A 21,445-nucleotide genomic window follows, 5' to 3' on the forward strand; every position below is an offset into this window, starting at 1 on the left:
GTGGCAACTTACTGGTGACGTTTTTTTTCCTGACAATGTTTTTCCTCTTAACATTTTACATTTTCCATAGAAATAAAAAATATCTTAATCACTGTACAGTAAACAGTCTGCATTTTATCTCTCCTGTTTCGTGGTTTCCATATCTGTATTTCTTCAGTGAATAATTTGTGACTTATGTTGCAAAAGATTAATATATTTCAAATATTGTACAGGATCTTTCTGATCAAAAATATAATCGTTTAATACAGTAGTTAGCAAGTTTTTCTCTCCAAGTATTTTATCTTTCTCCTATGGCATTTCCAATACTTTATCTATCTTTCTCTAATGACATTTCCAGTACTTCATATATTCCTCTCCAATGACATTTCTAGTATTTTAACAATAAGAAGCATTTGTGAGAGAAACATGCCTTTACATCACAGGATTTTCCCTCTTACCATCTTTTTCAAATGTCAACATACCTTGTGCAATTTTCCACTCATTCATCAATACATACACAAATAGTGTTTGAAGACATTTTTTATTATAATTAATTAATAAATAGACAACTATACCATTATGAGATCCAGTTCCTTCAGAATGCATGCCTACATACTGGTGAAGGGTCTCTGGTCTTAACGAACTGGAGTAACCCTGTATTACGTCTTTGATATTGTAATTTAAATAAAATGTCCTGGCTCCTAAATGCTGCTCAATCTGCTGTCTAGGGGCATTTAAATTACACTGAAAAACACAGCAACTCTCGGGCCAGCATGCACTCATATATCAAGCAATAGTAATTATTATTTATTATAAGGAAGAACACAAAAACTCACCTATACAGAAATATAGATAAATATAAATAAGTAACTAATACACAACTTACAATCTACTCCACTACATCATCACCTTAACTCCAGTTCACATTAGCTCACTAGCACACTGCTACTAGTGAATAAAATAAATGAACATTTATAAACAAGGAAGGCTCCATGACACCCCCACCTTTCTGCAGGCTACTTAGCCTACAGTTAAAACATTAAATACTCTCCAATACCCAGGCCCCTGCACACACTAGGGCTTTACAGGTAAACATGAGAGCAATACAACACACTGCATAACACACTATTCAACTGCCTCCCAGCATACATAAGGGGGATTACCAATAGACCCATGGCTGTCTTCAAAAAGGCACTGGAGAGGCACCTAAAGTCAGTACCTGACCAGCCAGGCTGTGGTTCATATGTCAGTTTGCATGCAACCAGCAGTAACAGCCTGGGTGATCAGACCCTGATCCACCACGAGGCTTGGTCTCAGACCAGGCCACGGGGGCACTGACCCCCAAAACCTTCTCCAGGTATACTCCATGTATTCCCTTCCTTGACTCAAACCTGATAACCTCCCATTCCCCAGGTGTTGTATGACCCCTGAGAGTTTAACACTTTCCATTAATATAATAAAGAATCTAGTAAACTACAATCATTAGTCAGAGTATTAAATCATTATACAATAACACAATCAAATGGTAGCAATTATTACATGCCTTTTATGGTATATAATGTAATAACTTCCATATGCTGGATGACATTTTATAATAATAATTTCTAAGAACATGGTAAAAGTTTCCAAGAGGAAAAATAACCAATACCAGTTTTAAGTGCCTAATCACCCAGACTGGGATGGCTATACAGGTCTGCAGGCTATGGGGGATAGAAAATCCCTCAAAATCAGTTTTGTTTATGTAACAAGTAAGACTTGACTGCATCTTTGCATTCAAACTGATCAGTGACTTTGTCTATGCCAAAGTGTCAAACGCATCTAAAAATATGCTTAAACCAGGAAATTGTAACATATGCCACTTTCTGAATATTGCAGTTTACTACAGATCTTAAACGTTCCAATCACATTTCTTTGAAAAATCAACCCTGTCATGTAAGAATAAGTCAATAAAAAATGGAAACCACAAGAATTGTATACCAATTCCTTTCTATTTTGTTCTTAGTGTATGACTTACCAATGAACAAGTTGTTCAAGTCATTAGGTTAGTCGAGTGAAATATGTGATGACATAAATTAGTCAGAGGGCTGAAGAGGGGTTGCTGAGGTAGTTTGGTCATTTAGAGAGAATGGATCAAAGTAGAATGACATGGAGAGTATAAATAAATAGGGGAAGGAAGGCGGGGTAGGGGTCGTCCTCAAAAAGGTTGGAAGGAAGGGTTAAGGGAGGTTTTGTGGGCGAGGGGCTTGCACTTCCAGCAGGCATGCTTGAGCGTGTTCGATAGGAGTGAATAGAGACGAATGGTATTTGGGACCTGACAATCTGTTGGAGTGTGAGCAGGGTAATATTTAGTGAAGGGATTCAGGGAAACCGGTTATTTTTATATAGCCGGACTTGAGTCCTGGAAATGGGAAGTACAATGCCTGCACTCTCAAGGAGGGGTTCGGGATATTAGCAGTTTGGAGGGATATGTTGTGTATCTTCATACGTATATGCTTCTAAACTGTTATGTTCTGAGCACCTCTGCAAAAACAGTGATTATGTGTGAGTGACGTGAAAGTGTTGAATGATGATGAAAGTATTTTCTTTTTGGGGATTTTCTTTTTTTTTTTTGGGTCACCCTGCCTCGGTGGGAGACGGCTGACTTGTTAAAAAAAAAATAAATAAATAAATAAATAAATAAATTCACTAATTATAAGAGTCCAACTAATTGTCAAAAGCTAACTTTGGTGCCATTAAAACTGCAAAGGTTTGTAATGTGCAGCGTAACATAAAATGATTTGACAAATAAAAACTGGCGCCTAAAAATCTTTGTGTTTACTTCAAAGAGGTGAAATGAATAGGCATAACATACATACAACCATGCTGATGCTACAATGAGACGAACTCATGTAGCCTTGTGTCATCAACCAAAGTACAACTAATGAGGTTGCAGAAGCTGTCCACTAATGCCATACAGTCACTGCCATGGCCCTCCATAGGGCTAATGACTATACTTCCATCATGTGTGTGTCCTAATACACAACTATATCCAGCATTGAATACCAGCAGTTGCCTTTTGCCATACCCCAGTCATAGGTATGGCACCATTAAATGAGTTATCTTACGACAAAAACTTATGTTAGGTAATATTCCCTGATGAGTAAACCAACAACAACAGGTAGAAATTTCAAATCCATCTTCCCAAAATGGGCCAAACTTCTGCATAAATTTTAAAACAATGTTTACAGATTTTTAAGGCAAATGAGGTTGTCAGCTGAACACCTGCTGCACATAAACAATATACAGTAGATGTAATTGTAAAGATGGCAGCTATTTCTATAAAGGCCATGCTATGCTGAATGAAAAATGTGGTATCAACACAGAATTTATTCACCTAATACGTACTAAAGAAAGAACATTTCCATCCTTGTAAATAAAAGCAAACATGTATGATGCTGAGAAGAATCACTCATATACTTTGGCAAATCACACAAGCAGAGGGTAGAAACAGACTGATAAAACATCTAGAGTGCTTGAATCCCATCCCTAATTCAAAAATTTAAATTTAAGGCAAATTTTGCATCTTTGAATTTCTCAACTGACTTTTGTATCACATTACAGAAAGTGATAACATGAGATGTAGTCCTGCCAATGGGTTTGTTTATAAAGCCATCACTTCCACACTTCAACCCACAAATTTGTGAGCTTCTGATTTTTATGCTTTGAATATTCAATGTCTTCTACTGAAGGGTCCCCTATAACTAGCTTCAATTATTGGCAGGGTGTTTTTGAGGTGCCCATTTTTCTTTGGCTTGGTGCATGACCCCTAAATTGAAAACTAACCTCCAAATTTTGTTAAAAATGCTCTCAGGATTACTGAAACAAAAAATAAGTCCAAATTTGAAACAAAATTTATGTGAATATTATTTTATATTATTCACCGACCCTATATTTGTGGGATTTCTAGGAATGAAAACCCCAGAAATTTGAGAGATCAACTGTATATAATTTGTGATATTTGTTGACTAACAGTTATGATTTTGCAACAAACTGTCCATTATGATGACAAACTTGCCATCAAAGTTTGTGGGTAACTGACAAAAAAAAAAAAATAGACTCCATACAATATTGTACAAACCAGGTCTCCTGATTAATGGCCTGATCAGTCAGCTTATTTGTGTATGCAGAACACATCCTAATGTAAGGAACAGAGCCAAGTTGATAAAGAACTGTCTGGAAAAATTTTCATGTTTTCTTTTGAAATTAGGGTCTGTTAGTAATCCTTACATTATCTTCAGAGTTTTTATAACTATTGGACCCAGTTTACTGAAGATGGTTTTAAACTCACTGAACTTTCTGAACTTTCAGTGTAATGAAAGCAAGATTTTTAACTAATACTGTCATTAAAATGCAGATGAGTATCTTTAAAATATATCTACAGTACAAGCAAAAATAATCCAGACTTCCCCATTATTGTAATAAAGTTGGTAGAATTACCGATAATATGTAAAGTAAAAGGACACAAGTATCCTTTTACTTTATATATTCCCCATTATTGTTACAAAAATCTTTAAAAAGACATAACATTAACATTATGGAGCAAAAACTGTAATAAATGTGGCAGGGTTCCATCTTCTTTTTCATGATATTCCAGGCATTCTCAACAGACTGAGGTTTGGATTATTCCCTGGTTACTGTAAAACTTCAATATTTTTCTTGGCAAGACATTTGGCTACTTTTTTGGCCTTGTGACAGGGTGCCATCATCCACGAAGGTTGTGCAGCCATGAATTTCAAAAGGTATTGAAACAATAAAATATTTTAAAATGTAAAATATAGTGAAAAAATAGATACTATTCAGTTATGTTCTATTAGCAAAGGGAATAACAAAACAGAGTGGCAACTATTTAATGGATGCATAAAACACTTTCAGAGCATAGAAAGTGTTAAATGTCTGGTTAAGTAGAAAGTGTGCAAGGACAAAGTTATTAAAGATGAGTGCAGAAACTAAGAAAAATAGTTTACTGGATTTATTATGCGTATATCTATGAGAGTTTAAGCTGTGAGGATGAAAGTTAAAAACAGATACATGACAAAAAAAAGAGGCTTTTATAAAATGCCAAAATTTTGCCTATTGTTAGGTACAATTAACCCTTAAACTGTCCAAACGTAGATCTACGTTTGCACATGTAACACTCCAAACGTAGATCTACGTTCGATTTTACATTGTTTCTTATGTAAAAAAAAACGTAGATCTACGTTCTGAGCGCTATGCGCGCAAACGTAGATCTACGTTTGGACAGTTTAAGGGTTAAATAGTAAAAGTGAATCAATTTTGGAGAAAACCAGGATGCAGCAGCCACATTCACTAACTAAAGTGGTGTGGTTAATGTCTTGCACACTACATACCTAGTATTTGTTATTTTAAATGATAATGAGTGATGGATTTTTTGTACCCAACTTCAATGCAATTATCATGTTTTACCCAATTCACTGTGATTTCCAAAAGGTTATTAGGTAATAAGGACTGTAATATGGTGTGAAGGCTAAGAGGAAGATGATTAATCACAAAGACACACAGAGGACTGACAGAGATAAAGAGCAAATTATTTGTAACTCTTATCACTGTACCTATTACTCTAATAGCATAAATACAGCCTCTCCTCACTTAACGACGGAGTTCATTCCTAAGACCACGTCGCTAAACGAACTGTGTCCACCATCTTTGATATTGTTTTAATGTCACCTCTGCACCATGTATAACATTTCTGGTACAGTCAAACCTCAGTTTTCATATGCCCTAGTTTTCATTCAATTTGGTTTTCAATTACTTTTTTCATGGAAATTTTGTCCCAGTTTTCATACATCCACTCAGTTTTCGCACCGTTGGAGTGACCTCGGACACTGAATTGACCCTAAGAGAGTTCTGGAGGAATCATTCCAATATCCCCAACTGCATAAGCCTTATAGATAAGGTCTGGCAGGGAGTGACTTCCAGGACGATGAACTCTGCTTGGAGAAAATTGTCGCCAGAATGTGTCCTCGAGAAGGATTTTATTATTTTTTTTCTTACAAAATGGTAGAAAACCTTTTTCTGAAGGTAATAAAACAAAAAGCACGAAATTTAATAAAAAAAAATGACGCAATTATGCTCTCATGAATTTTGCTGAGTCAGCGATATTTATGTATCAGCAATTTTGCCCACTTTGAGTCTTATTTTTGGCCAATTACATTGTTCCATTAGACTAAATTTTTAGCTATTTCACTAGTATATGTTCCATTTTATCTACTGAGCACAAGAAATTGCCCAATCAACTATTTCAACTACCCAAAAAAGCAATCAGAATTTGGTAATTTGGCCAATTTCACACAAAGTTCAAAATATTCTACTTTCAAAACAGGGTCCAGAATAAACAATGCAGGCATTCCTAGCACTAAAATAACATTTCCTCTGTTTATTAGTTACGTTTCCAGACTTTACAGATGAAGTCCTTTTAATTTTTTATTCACATAAAGAATTTTTATTCACACCAAAAAATAGAAGATTTACTGTTATGCAATATTGCAATAATTGTATAAATAATATCAGCGCATTCGTGAATGCACATTAGACCCACCAGCTGACATGTATTGGACACGTGATGTGATTTGTTTACTCTTGAACATAGGCAAAAATTTAATATTTGCGCTACTCTGAGCTCAGTTTCAAGTTATTTTCAGTACTAAAACCAATCAAAATCATCTCTATTTCTGGAAAATATTCTCCATTTTGCCAAACGAGACCAAGAAACTGGGAATACAAAAGTAAAAACATACGAAAATACACCATAAAGTTGCTGTTTTAATCCAAAAACACGGTCACAGTTTTTTCTCATTAAGCACTGTGTGCTGCAGGATTTGTTTTACATATATGGTGCACAATTACTACACAGATGCACTCTCTCATATCTAGGCCCAAATTTACTGCTCACAGCTTATCTGAGTGAGCTGAGCTCATGACGTAGTACAATGGCTTGGACCCTGGCTTCAAAGCCGTAGAACTATGGGACGGACCCTCAAAGGGTTAATGTTGGTAGAATTACTGACAATATGTTAAGTAAAAGGACACAAATGCAGCTAATGCAACATTTTAGAGAGGAAACGTTTTGCTCTCCAAGAGCTTTGTCAAGCCATAACAGCTTGGTGAGAGGCATGCCTCTTACCACTAGGCTACAACTGTTGTGGCTGGTTAACTGAACTCAAGTCCTGGAAGTGGGAAGTACAGTGCCTGCACTGTAAAGGAGGAGTTTGGGATAAATGCTGTTTAGAGGGACATCTAAACTGCTGTATCCATGCACCTCTGGCAAGACAGTACTAGTGTGAATCATGGTGAAAGTGTTTCTTTTTCGGGTCACCCTGCCTTGGTGGGAGACAACCAGCGTGTTAGAAACAAAACTGCATAATATTCACTCCTTGTATATATGACATTGGTAAATATGTACCAGACATGAGTTCTGGGGATAGGAAGTACAGAGCTTGCAATTTGAAGAATGGGTGAGCACACTGCAGTTCAGTGGGTAATTTGCATTCTGATACCTCTGCACTTCCGGAAAGAAGTTAGGGAATGAGTGAAAGTGTATGTATGTGTTTCCTTCTTTAGGTTGCCTCTCTTTGGTTTGATATAGTCATTATGTTAAAATAATGGTTCTCCCATGAAAATATCATTTTACTATGAGAAGTACAGTAAAACCTTTGATTTAATGGAAAAATTGAGAAAGGAGTAGGTGGCCAGTAAAGATGATTGTGACAGATGGAGATCAGATCATTTCACCATGATCGTAATAATAATAATCGATAATTCTTTAACTAACAGATTTTGTCCATGCTTTCCAAATCAAATGGCCCAGCAGAATTTTGTCTCATATTTCCAAAGTCCATTAACTTGACAGGTTAATGTATGTATGCATAAATATTAGTAACTTTTCTCTATGTTTAACAAACTGATTCATCATTAAGAGTCTCAACTATAATCACAGTGCTTCTCTACTGTCATTTACAACTTATTTCCATAGCTTCTTAGTGTTCACCAAATATATCCTGCTGAAACACTCCTAAATCTTAAGTCATTTACAAAAACTATCCACTTTTTGTTTACCCTAATTCTCTTCTGATGCCCTATTATAAATTTTACCTTAAGTCTCTTCTACTGAACTATTATAAATATAAAAAAATTACACTTTCATCATAAATCTAAATATTCATGGAGGCTAATAAGGGAATGTACGAGAGCACAGTGGTATCAACACTCTCATATGGGAGTGAAGCACGGGTTGTAAATGCTGCAGCGAGGAGGAGGCTGGAAGAAGTGGAGATGTCGTGTCTAAGGGCAATAATGTGTGGTGTAAATATTATACAGAGAATTCGTAGTTTGGAAATTAGGAGGAGGTGTAGAGTTACAAAAAGTATTATTCAGAGGGCTGAGGAGGGGTTATTGAGGTGGTTTGGTTATTTAGAGAGGATGGAGCAAAACAGGTTGACTTGGAGGATGTATAAATCTGTAGTAGAAGGGAGGAGAGGTAGGGGAAAGGATGGGGGGAGGGGGTAAAAGAGGTTATGTGTACAAATGGCTTGAACATGCAGTAGGCATGTGTGAGCGTGTCAGATAGGAGTGAATGGAGACGAATGGTTTTTGGGACTGACAAACTGTTGGAGTGTGAGGAGGGTAATATTGTGTGAAGGGATTCAGGAAAACCGGTTAGCCGGACTGGAGGTGGGAAGTACAATGCTGCACTTTAAAGAAGGAGTTTGGGATATTGGCTGTTTGAAGTGACATCTAAACTGTCATATATGGGCATCTCTGAAATGATTGATTATGTGTGAATAATGGTGAAAGTGTTGAAAGATGGTAAAAGTGTTTCTTTCTTTTTTGGGTCACCCTGCCTCGGTGGGAGACGGCTAATGTGTTAAAAAAATTCATTACTTTTGCAAGTCTATCTTTTTACTTCTAGCTGGAGACTCTCAGCCATTTTCCTAAACACTACATTCATGTTCAATCAAAATCTTTCCAACAAACATTTTCTTTGCAATATCACTAAAGTATTTTCTTCATGAACTTCTAATTTTGATCTCTTCCTTTGCCTCTTAATTAAACACCATTATTTTACCATCAACCATTAACTTTTTTTGTCATCTCATTGATGAATAAATTTAACAAACACTATTAGGAATGCATCTGTTTTTTAATGTTTCAGCTTAAATTTAACACATTCCATCATTCTTCTGATACTGAAATTTAAAAATACAGTGTTTGAAGGCAATCTGCTAACAGTAGATTCACCTGTTGCTTTTAAAGAATATTGACTGCACCAGGGTCATTAACCCTTTCAGGGTCCGTGCCGTAGATCTACGGCTGTACGTTGAGGGTCCAAACCTTAGAACTACGCCAAAATTCTAGCGGCGTCAAATTTAGCGCAAGAAGGCTGGTAGGCCTACATTTGAGAGAATGGGTCTGCGTAGTGTGTGCGCGCCATAAACAAAAATTCTAGGCGCCCGCATGGCACTGTGGGAACACCGCCTCAGTAAGCTTTGTTCACCATGCTTCATGGCAAGGCAGCTCTCACTCCGAGGCGAATTGGGATTCTCCTCTTCCTAACTGATAGTTCTGACTCTGATGGAAGTGGAAAAGAAGAAGAATTCTATGGCTTTGATCGATTAGTGACCGAAAGCAATGACCAGGATATTGAAAATAGTGCAGAAAATCCTGACGATCTTCAATCTTCTACCTCTGGTGTGGGCACGTCTCAGTCACCTTCAATTGTACCTCACCGCAAGAGAAAACTAATATTTTCGCATGGCCAGGCCTCAGACTTCAGTAATGATGATGATGATAGTGATGTGGACTGATTTTATTGCTCTTGATGATCATTCGAGTAGTGATAGTGATGAATCATATTCACCAGTGAAGCGTCGGTATATACACCGCTGCATGCGCTCGGGTAGTGTTCCCTGTGTAGTGCCCAGGGGACGGAGTACATCCCGGAGTACATCCCATGGCCCTACACCAGGAATAGACAGTGAAAGTGAGGATGATGTGGCTACACTTGGCATGGATAGACCACAGGAATCAGTAGGTGATAGTGGTAGTGGTGGTGGTAGTACCACAGTCATGCATGACTCACCAGCCCAGGCTGGGACCCACGCCGATGACTCCTCAGCTCAAGGACAAAGTGGAGCGTCAACCACCACCACACCACAACTACAACTACAACCACAACCAGCTTATGATGTCCAGTATCCACCAGCAAACCACATTTGGGATTGGAAGCAAAATCCCAATTTTGCTCCCAATCCCCATCAGTTTGATGACTCTCAAAGTGAAATCCTACCAGCTTGTTCCTTTGGAAATGCTGCAAATTCCCTTGGAAACACTGGAATTCTTTGACCAGCCCTTGATGGAAATTATTGTCAGGGAAAGTTTTATTACCTTCACAAAAAAATTATCTTTTCAAAATTTCTTGTACACTGGGGCACTCATTGAAATTTTGCCTCTGGACCCTGAAAGGGTTAAGGTAGCATTGTGCCTGGACATTACAACTTAAATGCATATTAGTACCTAAAAAGGGGATTAATGTAAGCTCTCAATGCACATACATTGAAAGATATACAGTGGACCCCCAGTTTTCAGCCAGTGCAGAAATCGTACAAATTAGAAATCGAGCACTTTTTTTGGTGAAACTTCCCCCTGGATTTCGAGCATCTGCTCGGAAATCGTTGGTATGAGATGCGTCCACCCACCGCCGCTGCCGCTTCACCACATGTATCACACTCAGTCTGCGTCTCTTGTTGAGTTAGGAGTACTCCCTGCATTCATCCATTGTTTTTGGTGCTTGTTTATTGATTGCGACTGTGAAATAAGCCACTATGGGGCCAAAGAAAGTTCAGAGTGCCACCCCTTTGGTAAAAAAGGTGAGAAACACGATAGAATTTAAGAAAGAAGTTATGGCAAAATATGAAAGTGGTGTACATGTGGCCGAGCTCACCAGGATATATGGCAAGTCCACATCGATACTCAGTTCCATCCTGGTGAAGAAAGCAGAAATCAATGAAGCTGATGTTGCAATGAAACAGAAATCACAAACAATCGAGGATGTGGAGAAGTTGTTGTTGGTTTGGATAAATGAGAAACAGTTAGTGGGAGATAGAGTCTCAGATGGGATAATTTGCGAGAAGGCAAGAAAGTTGAATGCGGATCTCGTAAAGAAAATGCTGGGAACAAGTGCTCCTGTTAGTGAATTTAAGGCCACAAAGGCTGGTTATAAAGATTCAAGAAGCGAAGTGGCATACAGAGTGTGGTAAGGCATGGCGAAGCTGCAAGTTCTGACAAACGTGCGACCAAAGCATTCATTGATGAATTCAAGGGGTACGTAGAGGCTGAAGGATTCCTCCCCCAACAAGTGTTCAATTGTGACAAAACAGGCATCTTTTGGGAAAAAATGCCAAAGAGGACCTACATCACGCAGGAGGAAAAGACACTGGCAGGACACAAGCCTATGAAGGACAGGCTAACTCTTTTGTTCTGTGGTAATGCTAGTGGGGATATCAAAGTGAAGCCTTTACTCATTTATCACTCTGAAAATCCCTGAGTGCTCAAGAAAAACAATGTCATGAAGAGTAAATTGTGTGTGATGTGGAAGGCTAACAATAAGGCATGGTTCACGAGGCTAATTTTCATTAAGTGGGTCAATGATATGTTTGGCTCGAGTGTGAAGATATACCTCCTGGAAAATAAACTGCCACTTAAGTGCCTCCTGATAATGGACAATGCTCCTGCTCATCCTCCACACTTGGAAGACCTATTGTTTGAGGAGTGAAATTTCATCACAGTAAAGTTCTTGCCCCCTAATACCATTCCTCTCATCCAACCAATGGACCAGCAGGTCATTTCAAACTTCAAAACACTACACCAAAGCAATATTTCAGAGGTGCTTTGAAGTGATCTCAGACACTGAATTGAGCCTAAGAGAATTCTGGAGGAATCACTTCAATATCCTCAACTGCATAACCCTTATAGACAAGGCTTGACAGGGAATGACTTCCAGGACTTTGAACTCTGCTTGGAGAAAATTGTGGCCAGAATATGTCCTCAAGAAGAATTTTGAAGGGTTTGAGGCTGCCCTGATGACCCTATGCCTACTGTGGAATCTATTGCAACTTTGGGGAAGTCCATGGGGTTGGATGTGAGTGGCGAGGATGTGGAAGAGTTGGTGGAGGACCACAGGGAAGATCTAACCACTGAAGAGCTGCAACACCTTCAACTGGAACAGCAACAGACCACAGCTGAGGATATTGCTTCAGAGGAGGGAGAGAGGGGGAAGAATGTGCCTTCTTCAGTGATTAAGGACATGTGTACAAAGTGGAGTGAGTTGTAAAGTTGCAAGCCATGTCTGCAACATGTTCAATGACAATGTCTTGTCCCATTTTAGGCAAATTTTACAGAGATGCCAGAAACAGAGCAATCTGGACAGATTTTTTGTGTGACAGGGGTATAGTGACTCTCAAGACAAAGAAGGGAAGTAACCCCAGAGAGGGCTTTGATACCTTAAGTCCTTATGGAGGGGGATTCCCCTTCCAAACAATAAACTCTCCTCCCTCTACCCTCCTCGCCTTCTTCCATATGCCAACAAAAGTCTTCAATAAAGGTATGTAATGTTCATATATCATTAAAATTAGTTCTTTATATTTCTTTCTCATTGTTTTCTGTATGTAAAACTATAGTTATTCTTTAAAAAATTTATTTTTGTTAATATTTTTGGGTGTCTGGAGCGGATTAATTGGATTTACATTATTTCTTATGGGAAATATTACTTCGGTTTTTGGCCATTTCGGATTTCGGCCAACCTTCTGGAACGGATTGATTATGAAAACTGGGGGTCTACTATATGTACAATAAAATTAACAGACCCCCAATTTCATGGATTTTGGATTTAATAGACCATTATTATTATTTTAATCAACAAGAATAGCGCTAAACCCACAAAAATCTGTAGTGAAATAACATGCAGAAACAACAGACAAAGTCTGTTCAATCCAAAATTATCCACTGTTGTGACAGTCAGAAGGGTAAATTGATTTCAAATTTGAATCCAAACTGTCAATTATTACTGTTACTGAAAGTTCTGGATTTAATGGATAAAGTCTGTAAAATCAGAATTGTCTATTATTGTTGCAGTCATCTGCATAAATTGATTTTTGGATTTAATGGACACAGTCTGTTAAATTCAGATTGACCATTATTATTATTATAATCATGGATATAGGGGAAATAGTGTTGGAGTGGTTGGTATTTTTGTTTAATAAATGTATGAAAGAGGGGAAGGTACCTAGAGATTGGCAGAGAGCATGTATAGTCCCTTTATATAAAGGGAAGGGGGACAAAGAGATTGTAAAAATTATAGAGGAATAAGTTTACTGAGTATACCAGGAAAAGTGTATGGTAGGGTTATAATTGAAAGAATTAGAGGTAAGACAGAATGTAGGATTGCGGATGAGCAAGGAGGTTTTAGAGTGGGTAGGGGATGTGTAGATCAAGTGTTTACATTGAAGCATATACGTGAACAGTATTTAGATAAAGATAAGAAAGTTTTTATTGCATTTATGGATTTAGAAAAGGCATATGATAGAGTGGATAGGGGAGCAATGTGGCAGATGTTGCAAGTATATGGAATAGGTGGTAAGTTACTAAATGCTGTAAAGAGTTTTTATGAGGATAGTGAGGCTCAGGTTAGGGTGTGTAGAAGAGAGGGAGATTACTTCCCGGTAAAAGTAGGTCTTAAACAGGGATGTGTAATGTCACCATGGTTGTTTAATATATTTATAGATGGGGTTGTAAAAGAAGTAAATGCTAGGGTGTTCGGGAGAGGGGTGGGATTAAATTATGGGGATTCAAATACAAAATGGGAATTGACAAAGCTGCTTTTTGCTGATGATACTGTGCTTATGGGAGATTCTAAAGAAAAATTGCAAAGGTTAGTGGACGATTTTGGGAGTGTGTGTAAAGGTAGAAAGTTGAAAGTGAACGTAGAAAAGAGTATAGTGATAAGGGTATCAAATGATTTAGATAAAGAAAAATTGGATATCAAATTGGGGAGGAGGAGTATGGAAGAAGTGAATGTTTTCAGATACTTGGGAGTTGACGTGTCGGCGGATGGATTTATGAAGGATGAGGTTAATCATAGAATTGATGAGGGAAAAAAGGTGAGTGGTGCGTTGAGGTATATGTGGAGACAAAAAACATTATCTATGGAGGCAAAGAAGGGAATGTATGAAAGTATAGTAGTGAAGCTTGGGTTGTGAATGCGGCAGCGAGGAGGCGGTTGGAGGCAGTGGAGATGTCCTGTCTAAGGGCAATGTGTGCTGTTAATATTATGCAGAAAATTCAGAGTGTGGAAATTAGGAGAAGGTGTGGGATTGTTGAGGTGGTTTGGTCATTTAGAGAGAATGGATCAAAGTAGAATTACATGGAGAGCATTTAAATCTGTAGGGAAAGGAAGGCGGGGTAGGGGTCGTCCTCGAAAAGGTTGGAAGGAAGGGGTAAAAGAGGTTTTGTAGGCGAGGGGCTTGGACTTCCAGCAGGCGTGTGTGAGCATGTTCGATAGGAGTGAATGGAGACGAATGGTATTTGGGACCTGACGATCTGTTGGAGGGTGAGCAGGGTAATAGTATTTAGCGAAGGGATTCAGGGAAACTGGTTATTTTTATATAGCCAGACTTGAGTCTTGGAAATGGGAAGTACAATGCCTGCACTCTAAAGGAGGGGTTCGGGATATTGACAGTTTGGAGGGATATATTGTGTATCTTTATACGTATATGCTTCTAAGCTGTTGTGTTCTGGGCACCTCTGCAAAAACAGTGATTATGTGCGGGTGAGGTGAAAGAGTTGAATGATGATGAAAGTATTTTCTTTTTTGGGATTTCCTTTCTTTTTGGGTCACCCTGCCTCGGTGGGAGATGGCCGACTTGTTAAAAAAAAAAAAATCATGGAAAATCGATTTCATTATCCAGGTGTAATGTGCAATTGGATTTAAGAGACACTGTTAAATCAGGGGCTCAATGTACAGTAAACTCCCTTGTAAAGCAACACTACATACTATACAACAATTTTGTCTAAAAAAAAAAGTGCATCCTTTCTGCAGAGCCTATACAAATCCTTGATAGTATGCTACAGAAGTGTGGAAGCATCAAATTATGCACATAATCATGGTAGTCTACGCTCTGCATATACCCCTCCAAGATTTTTAATATTTTTCATCACCTTATCTAATCTCTTGATATTAACCATGGCACCAAGTGATGCCAGAAGTTCAATGAAGAAAACAGTAAGCATGAAGCTGTGACCATACTGAAATAAGTGGAAACTGTTTATATGTTATGAAGCAGTGCTTGTGTTCTTCAAACTACCCACACTTAATCTAAGAAAATCCACCATCAGTACTATCACACAATGAGAAAAAAATAACAGCCTGTGCAGCAAGCTGTGTAGATTGTAACATAGTGAAGAGTATCAAAGAGGTCAGTACACCTAAATAAGACACAACAATGTATGTTTGGTGCCAGCTAGTCTTCAAGTTTTAGAAGAGCAATCAGCTTCATAACATTAGGTTTAGTGGCAAGAGTGTGTCAGCTGATCACACTGCCACAGGAAATTTCCCTGCCCAAGGTTGTTTAAATTATTTGCTTCTCTGTACAAATGAAACATGATTTCAAATGCAAGCCTTTGCTAATTTATCATGTAGAGAATCCCTGTGCTTTAAAAGCTCAAGACAAAACTTGTTAGCTTGTTATTTGGCAGCCTAACAAGGTACCATTGATAATTGAAGCCCAATTTGCTGATTGGTTCAAGCATTATTTTATTCCTGAAGTCAAGATGTGCTTAGCCAGAAATAACTCACATTCTAAATAATTTTCGTGGTCATTCTCAAATCTTGCAGTCTGTGTACTGTGTTACTATACATGCAAAGTAATGGAAAAACTTAATGCAGCAACAGATGACAGCTCTGAGAGAGGCATACCATAGCTCTGGTATAAATTTAACATTACAGATGCACTTCATGGGATGATGTGTCCCCAACAACCAAAAAATGCAAACTGGGATAAATTATAACCTTCTCTGGTGCATACTTTCTTTTGTTTTCCTTAGTAAGGAGTTAGGTCCAGGAAATAATGGCTCTGGCAAGGAGAGTGAGATGTGAGGGCATGTATGGAGATGGCATAAACAAACTGTCTGAAGACATTGACAAAGGACCATCTGCAGAAGAATTACTGGAGAAGCTCCATTCTCGGTTAAGAGAGAGGTAGAAAAAAGGAAGATGGAAAGGAAGAAAAACTTGTAGATAAACCCTTAACACTTCAAGAGTTACATGAGCAATTTTATTTTATAGATAAATTTGCAGACTTTTTCACTGAAAAGTCCTGACACATCTAGAAGCCTTGTTCTGAAGCAGTCTGAAACAAGCAATGAAGCCTCATCATCATCCATATACACTAATGCAGGGTACAACACCAGAAATGTACTAAAGAATACTTAAGTACTTCAGTCCACCCATCAACTACTAACAACTCAGCATATATATCAACACAAGAATCACAACCATCCGCCTCAGCCCAGTACAGTGGTACCTCAGGATACAAACTTAATTCGTTCCAGAAGGCTGTTCAAGTGGCGATACCGAACAAATTTGTTCCCATAAGGAATAATGTAAATTACATTAATCCATTTCAGACCCCCAAAAATACACTTACAAAAGCACTTACATAAATACACTTACATAATTGTTCAAGTTTTGAGCTGTTCGTATCCCAAGGTACTACAGTATTGCCATAACCATCCTCTCTACCCAAATCAACAAACAATATCTACCAGAATGTAAAAAAAAGATCAAATTTATTTTTTTAAATATATTATAATATTTAAAAAAAGTCATTTGACATTTTTCAAGGCAACTGGAATTCAACCCTATTTTTCCCATATGTTCTCCATTTTACATGACATTATTTTTATCATAAGGCAATGATTTTCACGAATGTATCCTCCCCATTATGAGAAGGTTTACTGTACTACAGAATCAAACATAAAAGTACTGTAAAACCCTGTTCTATATACATAATATAAACATGGAAAGCAATATATTGACTGCACTGTATATAATAAGAGCAAGACTATGCTTTACAAAACAAAGGTACCTCACTTACCACTCAGAAAAATGCTTATTTGCTGTACACAAACAAATAATTAACTTACCTGTTTCAGAGTCAATAGTGAAGTTGAGCTGTAACCACATGTTTTCAGCAGATTTTTCATCGATCCTTGTATCACCTTTGGGCTGCAAATAATCATACGCTTGAGTTTATAATTCTTTACAATTACATATACAGGACTGTATGTATAAATCAAATAATAAAAACATGTATTAACAAAAATAATAAAAATATGTATACACATCTAACATCATGTGATCACTTTTTGTTACCAATTCCTGTACAGATTTAATAGCAACCATGAAGTTATATTAAAATACCAGTGAAAATTAACAATACACAAACACCTTAGAGCTTATGTGTGGTCTCTCACAGCGGGCCCCTTTGTAGTGCATTTCTAATAGAATACTATTCATATTTCTTCTCAGTAAATATTAGTACAGTATGTAGCTTTGACTGAGTGTATGAGCTGTAAGTTTTAAAAATGGTGGCCAAGACATGAAAATAATCCTGTACAGAGATTTCTACAGCCTGCAGAAAGCTAGCAACTAACTTTTCCCAGGCCACTAAAGCATACACTATAGTGACCTTATAAACCCTCAAGAGATGACCCACAACTGTCATGTGATAAAACATAACAGATGACTTACAGCCATCTTTCACTTAGTCATTACATAACTATCTCTAAATGCTGCATTATCAATAAGTAAGATGAACGAGGAACATAAGGTAGGCTTAAAATTTTTTCTTGCTCCTGTTATATACCTTCCATGAGTTCCAAGAGGTTCTCTACTCCCATAGCCTGACCTTGAGCCAGGCTCATCTGGTGCTAGTATGGTCAACCAAGATACTATTGTTGCTGGTGGCCCAGTGACCCACATATCCATCACAGCTTGGCTGACCTGCTACCTGATGAATATACTTGTCCAGCTTCCTCTTGAAGACTTCTAAACTTTGGTATCTTATGGTAAGACACTGAACAGTCTGGGGGCTGTGGACGTTGATACAGTGTTCCTTTATTGTGCCTATGGTGCCCCTGCTTTTCACTGGCTTCATTTTGGACATCTTCCCATATCTCTCACTCTAGTATGTTGCTATGGTAGTGTGAAGACTTGGGACAAAACCCTCAAGTATTTTCCAGGTATATATTATCATGTATCTCTCTCTCTCCTTTGTTCCAGTGAGTACATATTTAAGCCTTTAAGGAAATCCCAGTAATTTAAATGCTTTATTGGCTCTATGCAGCCCATAAATGATTTCTATATGTGTTCCAGCTCTGATAGCTCTCCTGCCCTGAATGGGGCTGTCAACACAGCAATATTCCAAATGAGAGAGCACAATACTGGCACTATTTTCCTTGTTTTGAAATTTTTCATTATTCATTATACATAGTGAAATAAATATGAGCTGCCAGCGATGAAACAGACCATCCATAGACCTCTATTGCTCAACTGAGCATCTCCAAATGCTTACATATCAACAAGCAGGAGTAACAAAACAATTTTCATGAAGGGTAAAATTTTCTTCTTACCTTTTAGCATACTGTATTTTAAACTGATGAGATATTAAATTTATAATAGTCTCAGCCGGCACCTTCAAAACTACCATTAAATAAAAAACATCTCTCCCTAACATAAGAACATAAGAAAGAACACTGCAACAGGCCTACTGGCCTATGCGAGGCAACTCCAATTCTCCCACCGGCTTAATTAAGCCAATGCCTTGACCTAGTGAGGTCAGACACGTCACTTAAGAGAGGAGCAGTGCATCCGACCTAGTAGCACAAGCTAGTCAGGTCCAACTCACACCCACCCTCACCCACTCATGTATTTATCCAACCTATTTTTAAAACTACACAATGTCTTAGCATCTATGACGGTACCCGGGAGTTTGTTCCACTCATCCACAACTCTATTACCAAACCAGTGCTTTCCTATATCCTTCCTGAATCTGAATTTTTCCAATTTAACCCTTAAATGGTCCAAACGTATATATATGTTTTTTCAACATCTGAAAGTATGTAAAAAATGTAGATCTTCTTTTTTGTTTTACATTTGAAAACATGCAAAAAAACTTTTATCTACATTTTTTTTTTTTTTAATTTGAAAATACAGTGGACCCCCGCTTAACGATCACCTCCAAATGCGACCAATTATGTAAGTGTATTTATGTAAGTGCGTTTGTACGTGTATGTTTGGGGGTCTGAAATGGACTAATCTACTTCACAATATTCCTTATGGGAAAAAATTCGGTCAGTACTGGCACCTGAACATACTACTGGAATGAAAAAAGTTCGTTAACCGGGGGTCCACTGTATGTAAAAAAAGTAGATCTACTTTTGTAGCACTACGAATTTGAACGTTGATCTGTTTGGACCGTTTAAGGGTTAAAGCCATTGCTGCGAGTCCTGTCTATGTTAGATATTTTTAGCATGCTATTTACATCCCCTTTATTAATTCCTGTTTTCCATTTATACACCTCAATCATATCCCCCCTAATTCTACGCTGATATCCCAACATCAGCTAAATACATGAAAACTATATATCCATATTCTCACTGTCACAAACATTTGGAAAACAATATAATCATATTCTTAATACAGTGGTACATCCAGTTTCGAACAGCTCCCAACTCAAACAATTATGTAAGTGTATTTTTGTACGTGCTTTTGTAAGTGTATTTTTGGGGGTCTGAAACAGACTAATCTAATTTACATTATTCCTTATGGGAACAAATTCGTTTGGTATTGACACTCGAACAGCCTTCTGGAATGAATTAGGTTCATAACGCAAGGTTCCACTGTAACTTTAACCCTCACGGCTATTAAAACATTGAATGTGTCCACATCATGTTAATATGCTAGAATCCTCATTAACCCTTTGACTGTTGCGACCCCAAATCCTAAACTCTCTCTGTGTCACAAAATTTTCGAAAAAAGAAAAAAAAAAATTTTTTCCCCACGAAATGATAGAGAACCTTTTCCCGATGTTATTGACGCCAAAAGTACGAAATTTGAAGGAAAACTTGCGGAATTACGCTCTCATGAAGTTAGCGATCTTGGAGATGTTTATGCATTGGCAATTTTGCCCATTTTAAGCCCTATTTTCATTCAATTCCATTGTTTCAGTCAATCAAATTCATAGCTATTTCTTTATAACTCCATTTGTTCTATTGATTGAGTACAAGAAGCCGCCCATTTACCGATTTCAACTACCCAATAAAGTGGTCAGAAATTGGCAATTTGGCCAATTTCATACAAATTAAAAAAGATACCAATTTCAAATCAGGGTCCAGAATGAACAATGCAGACATTCCTGGCAGTAAAATAACATTTTCTCTGTTCATCAGTCACATCTTCAGGCCCCTCTTATATTACTCTTGCTTTCTATTTTGAATATATATTCACACAAAAAATAGAAGATTTACTGTTATTGGAGACTACTGCATTATTGTAATAATTGTATAAATAATGTCAACCCATTCGTGACTGTGCATTAGAATGGTTAACCTTTTCAGGGTTTCGGCCGTACTAGTACGGCTTACGCGCAGGGGTTTTTGACGTACTAGTACGCATAAATTCTAGCGCCGTCAAATCTAGTGAGAGAAAGCTGGTAGGCGTACATATGAAAGAATGGGTGTATGTGGTCAGTGTGTGTGGTATAAAAAAAAATCCTGCAGCACACAGTGTGTAATGAGAAAAAAAAACTTCACCGTGTTTTTGGATTAAAACAGCGACTTTGCACTGTATTTTCGTATGGTATTTATTGCTGTATTCTAGTTTTCCTGGTCTCATTTTATAGAATGGAAGACATATTACAGAAATTGAGATGATTTTGACTGGTTTTACAAAGAAAAGCAGTACCTTGAAATTGAGCTCAAAGTAGCAGAAATGTTCGATTTTTACCAAAGTTCAAAAGTAAACAAATCATGCTATGCGTCCAATACACATCAACTGGTGAGTCTAATATTCTTTCACAAATGCACTGATATTATTTATACCATTTCTACACTAATGCAGTAGTCTGCATAACAGTAAATCTTCTATTTTTTTGTGAGAATAAAAATTCAAAGTGGAAAGCAAAAGAATGTAAGAGGGGCCTGGGGACATGACTAATGAACAGAGGAAATGTTATTTTAGTGCCAGGAATGTCTTTCTTGTTTATTCTGGACCCTATTCGGAAATTGGCATCTTTTGAAATTTGTGTGAAATTAGCAAAATTGCTAAATTCTGACCACTGTATTGGATAGCTGAAAT

The 21,445-nt window shown here is 37.6% G+C and overlaps 1 protein-coding gene across 4 annotated transcripts in view; it reads right to left on the reverse strand.

The window, feature by feature from the left end:
* The window catches only part of LOC128689739 (endoplasmic reticulum membrane sensor NFE2L1), a 411,774-nt gene that overhangs the window by 351,293 nt on the left and 39,036 nt on the right, over positions 1 to 21,445 (reverse strand). For all 4 annotated transcript variants that reach the window (XM_070087539.1, XM_070087540.1, XM_070087541.1 and 1 more), the window contains exon 3: positions 17,233 to 17,314. In XM_070087539.1, the coding sequence (XP_069943640.1) occupies positions 17,233 to 17,314 (82 nt within the window). The remainder of the gene's footprint in view (positions 1 to 17,232; positions 17,315 to 21,445) is intronic.

Source organism: Cherax quadricarinatus, chromosome 22, assembly GCF_038502225.1.
Source record: "Cherax quadricarinatus isolate ZL_2023a chromosome 22, ASM3850222v1, whole genome shotgun sequence".
Classification (NCBI taxonomy): Eukaryota; Metazoa; Arthropoda; class Malacostraca; order Decapoda; family Parastacidae; genus Cherax; species Cherax quadricarinatus.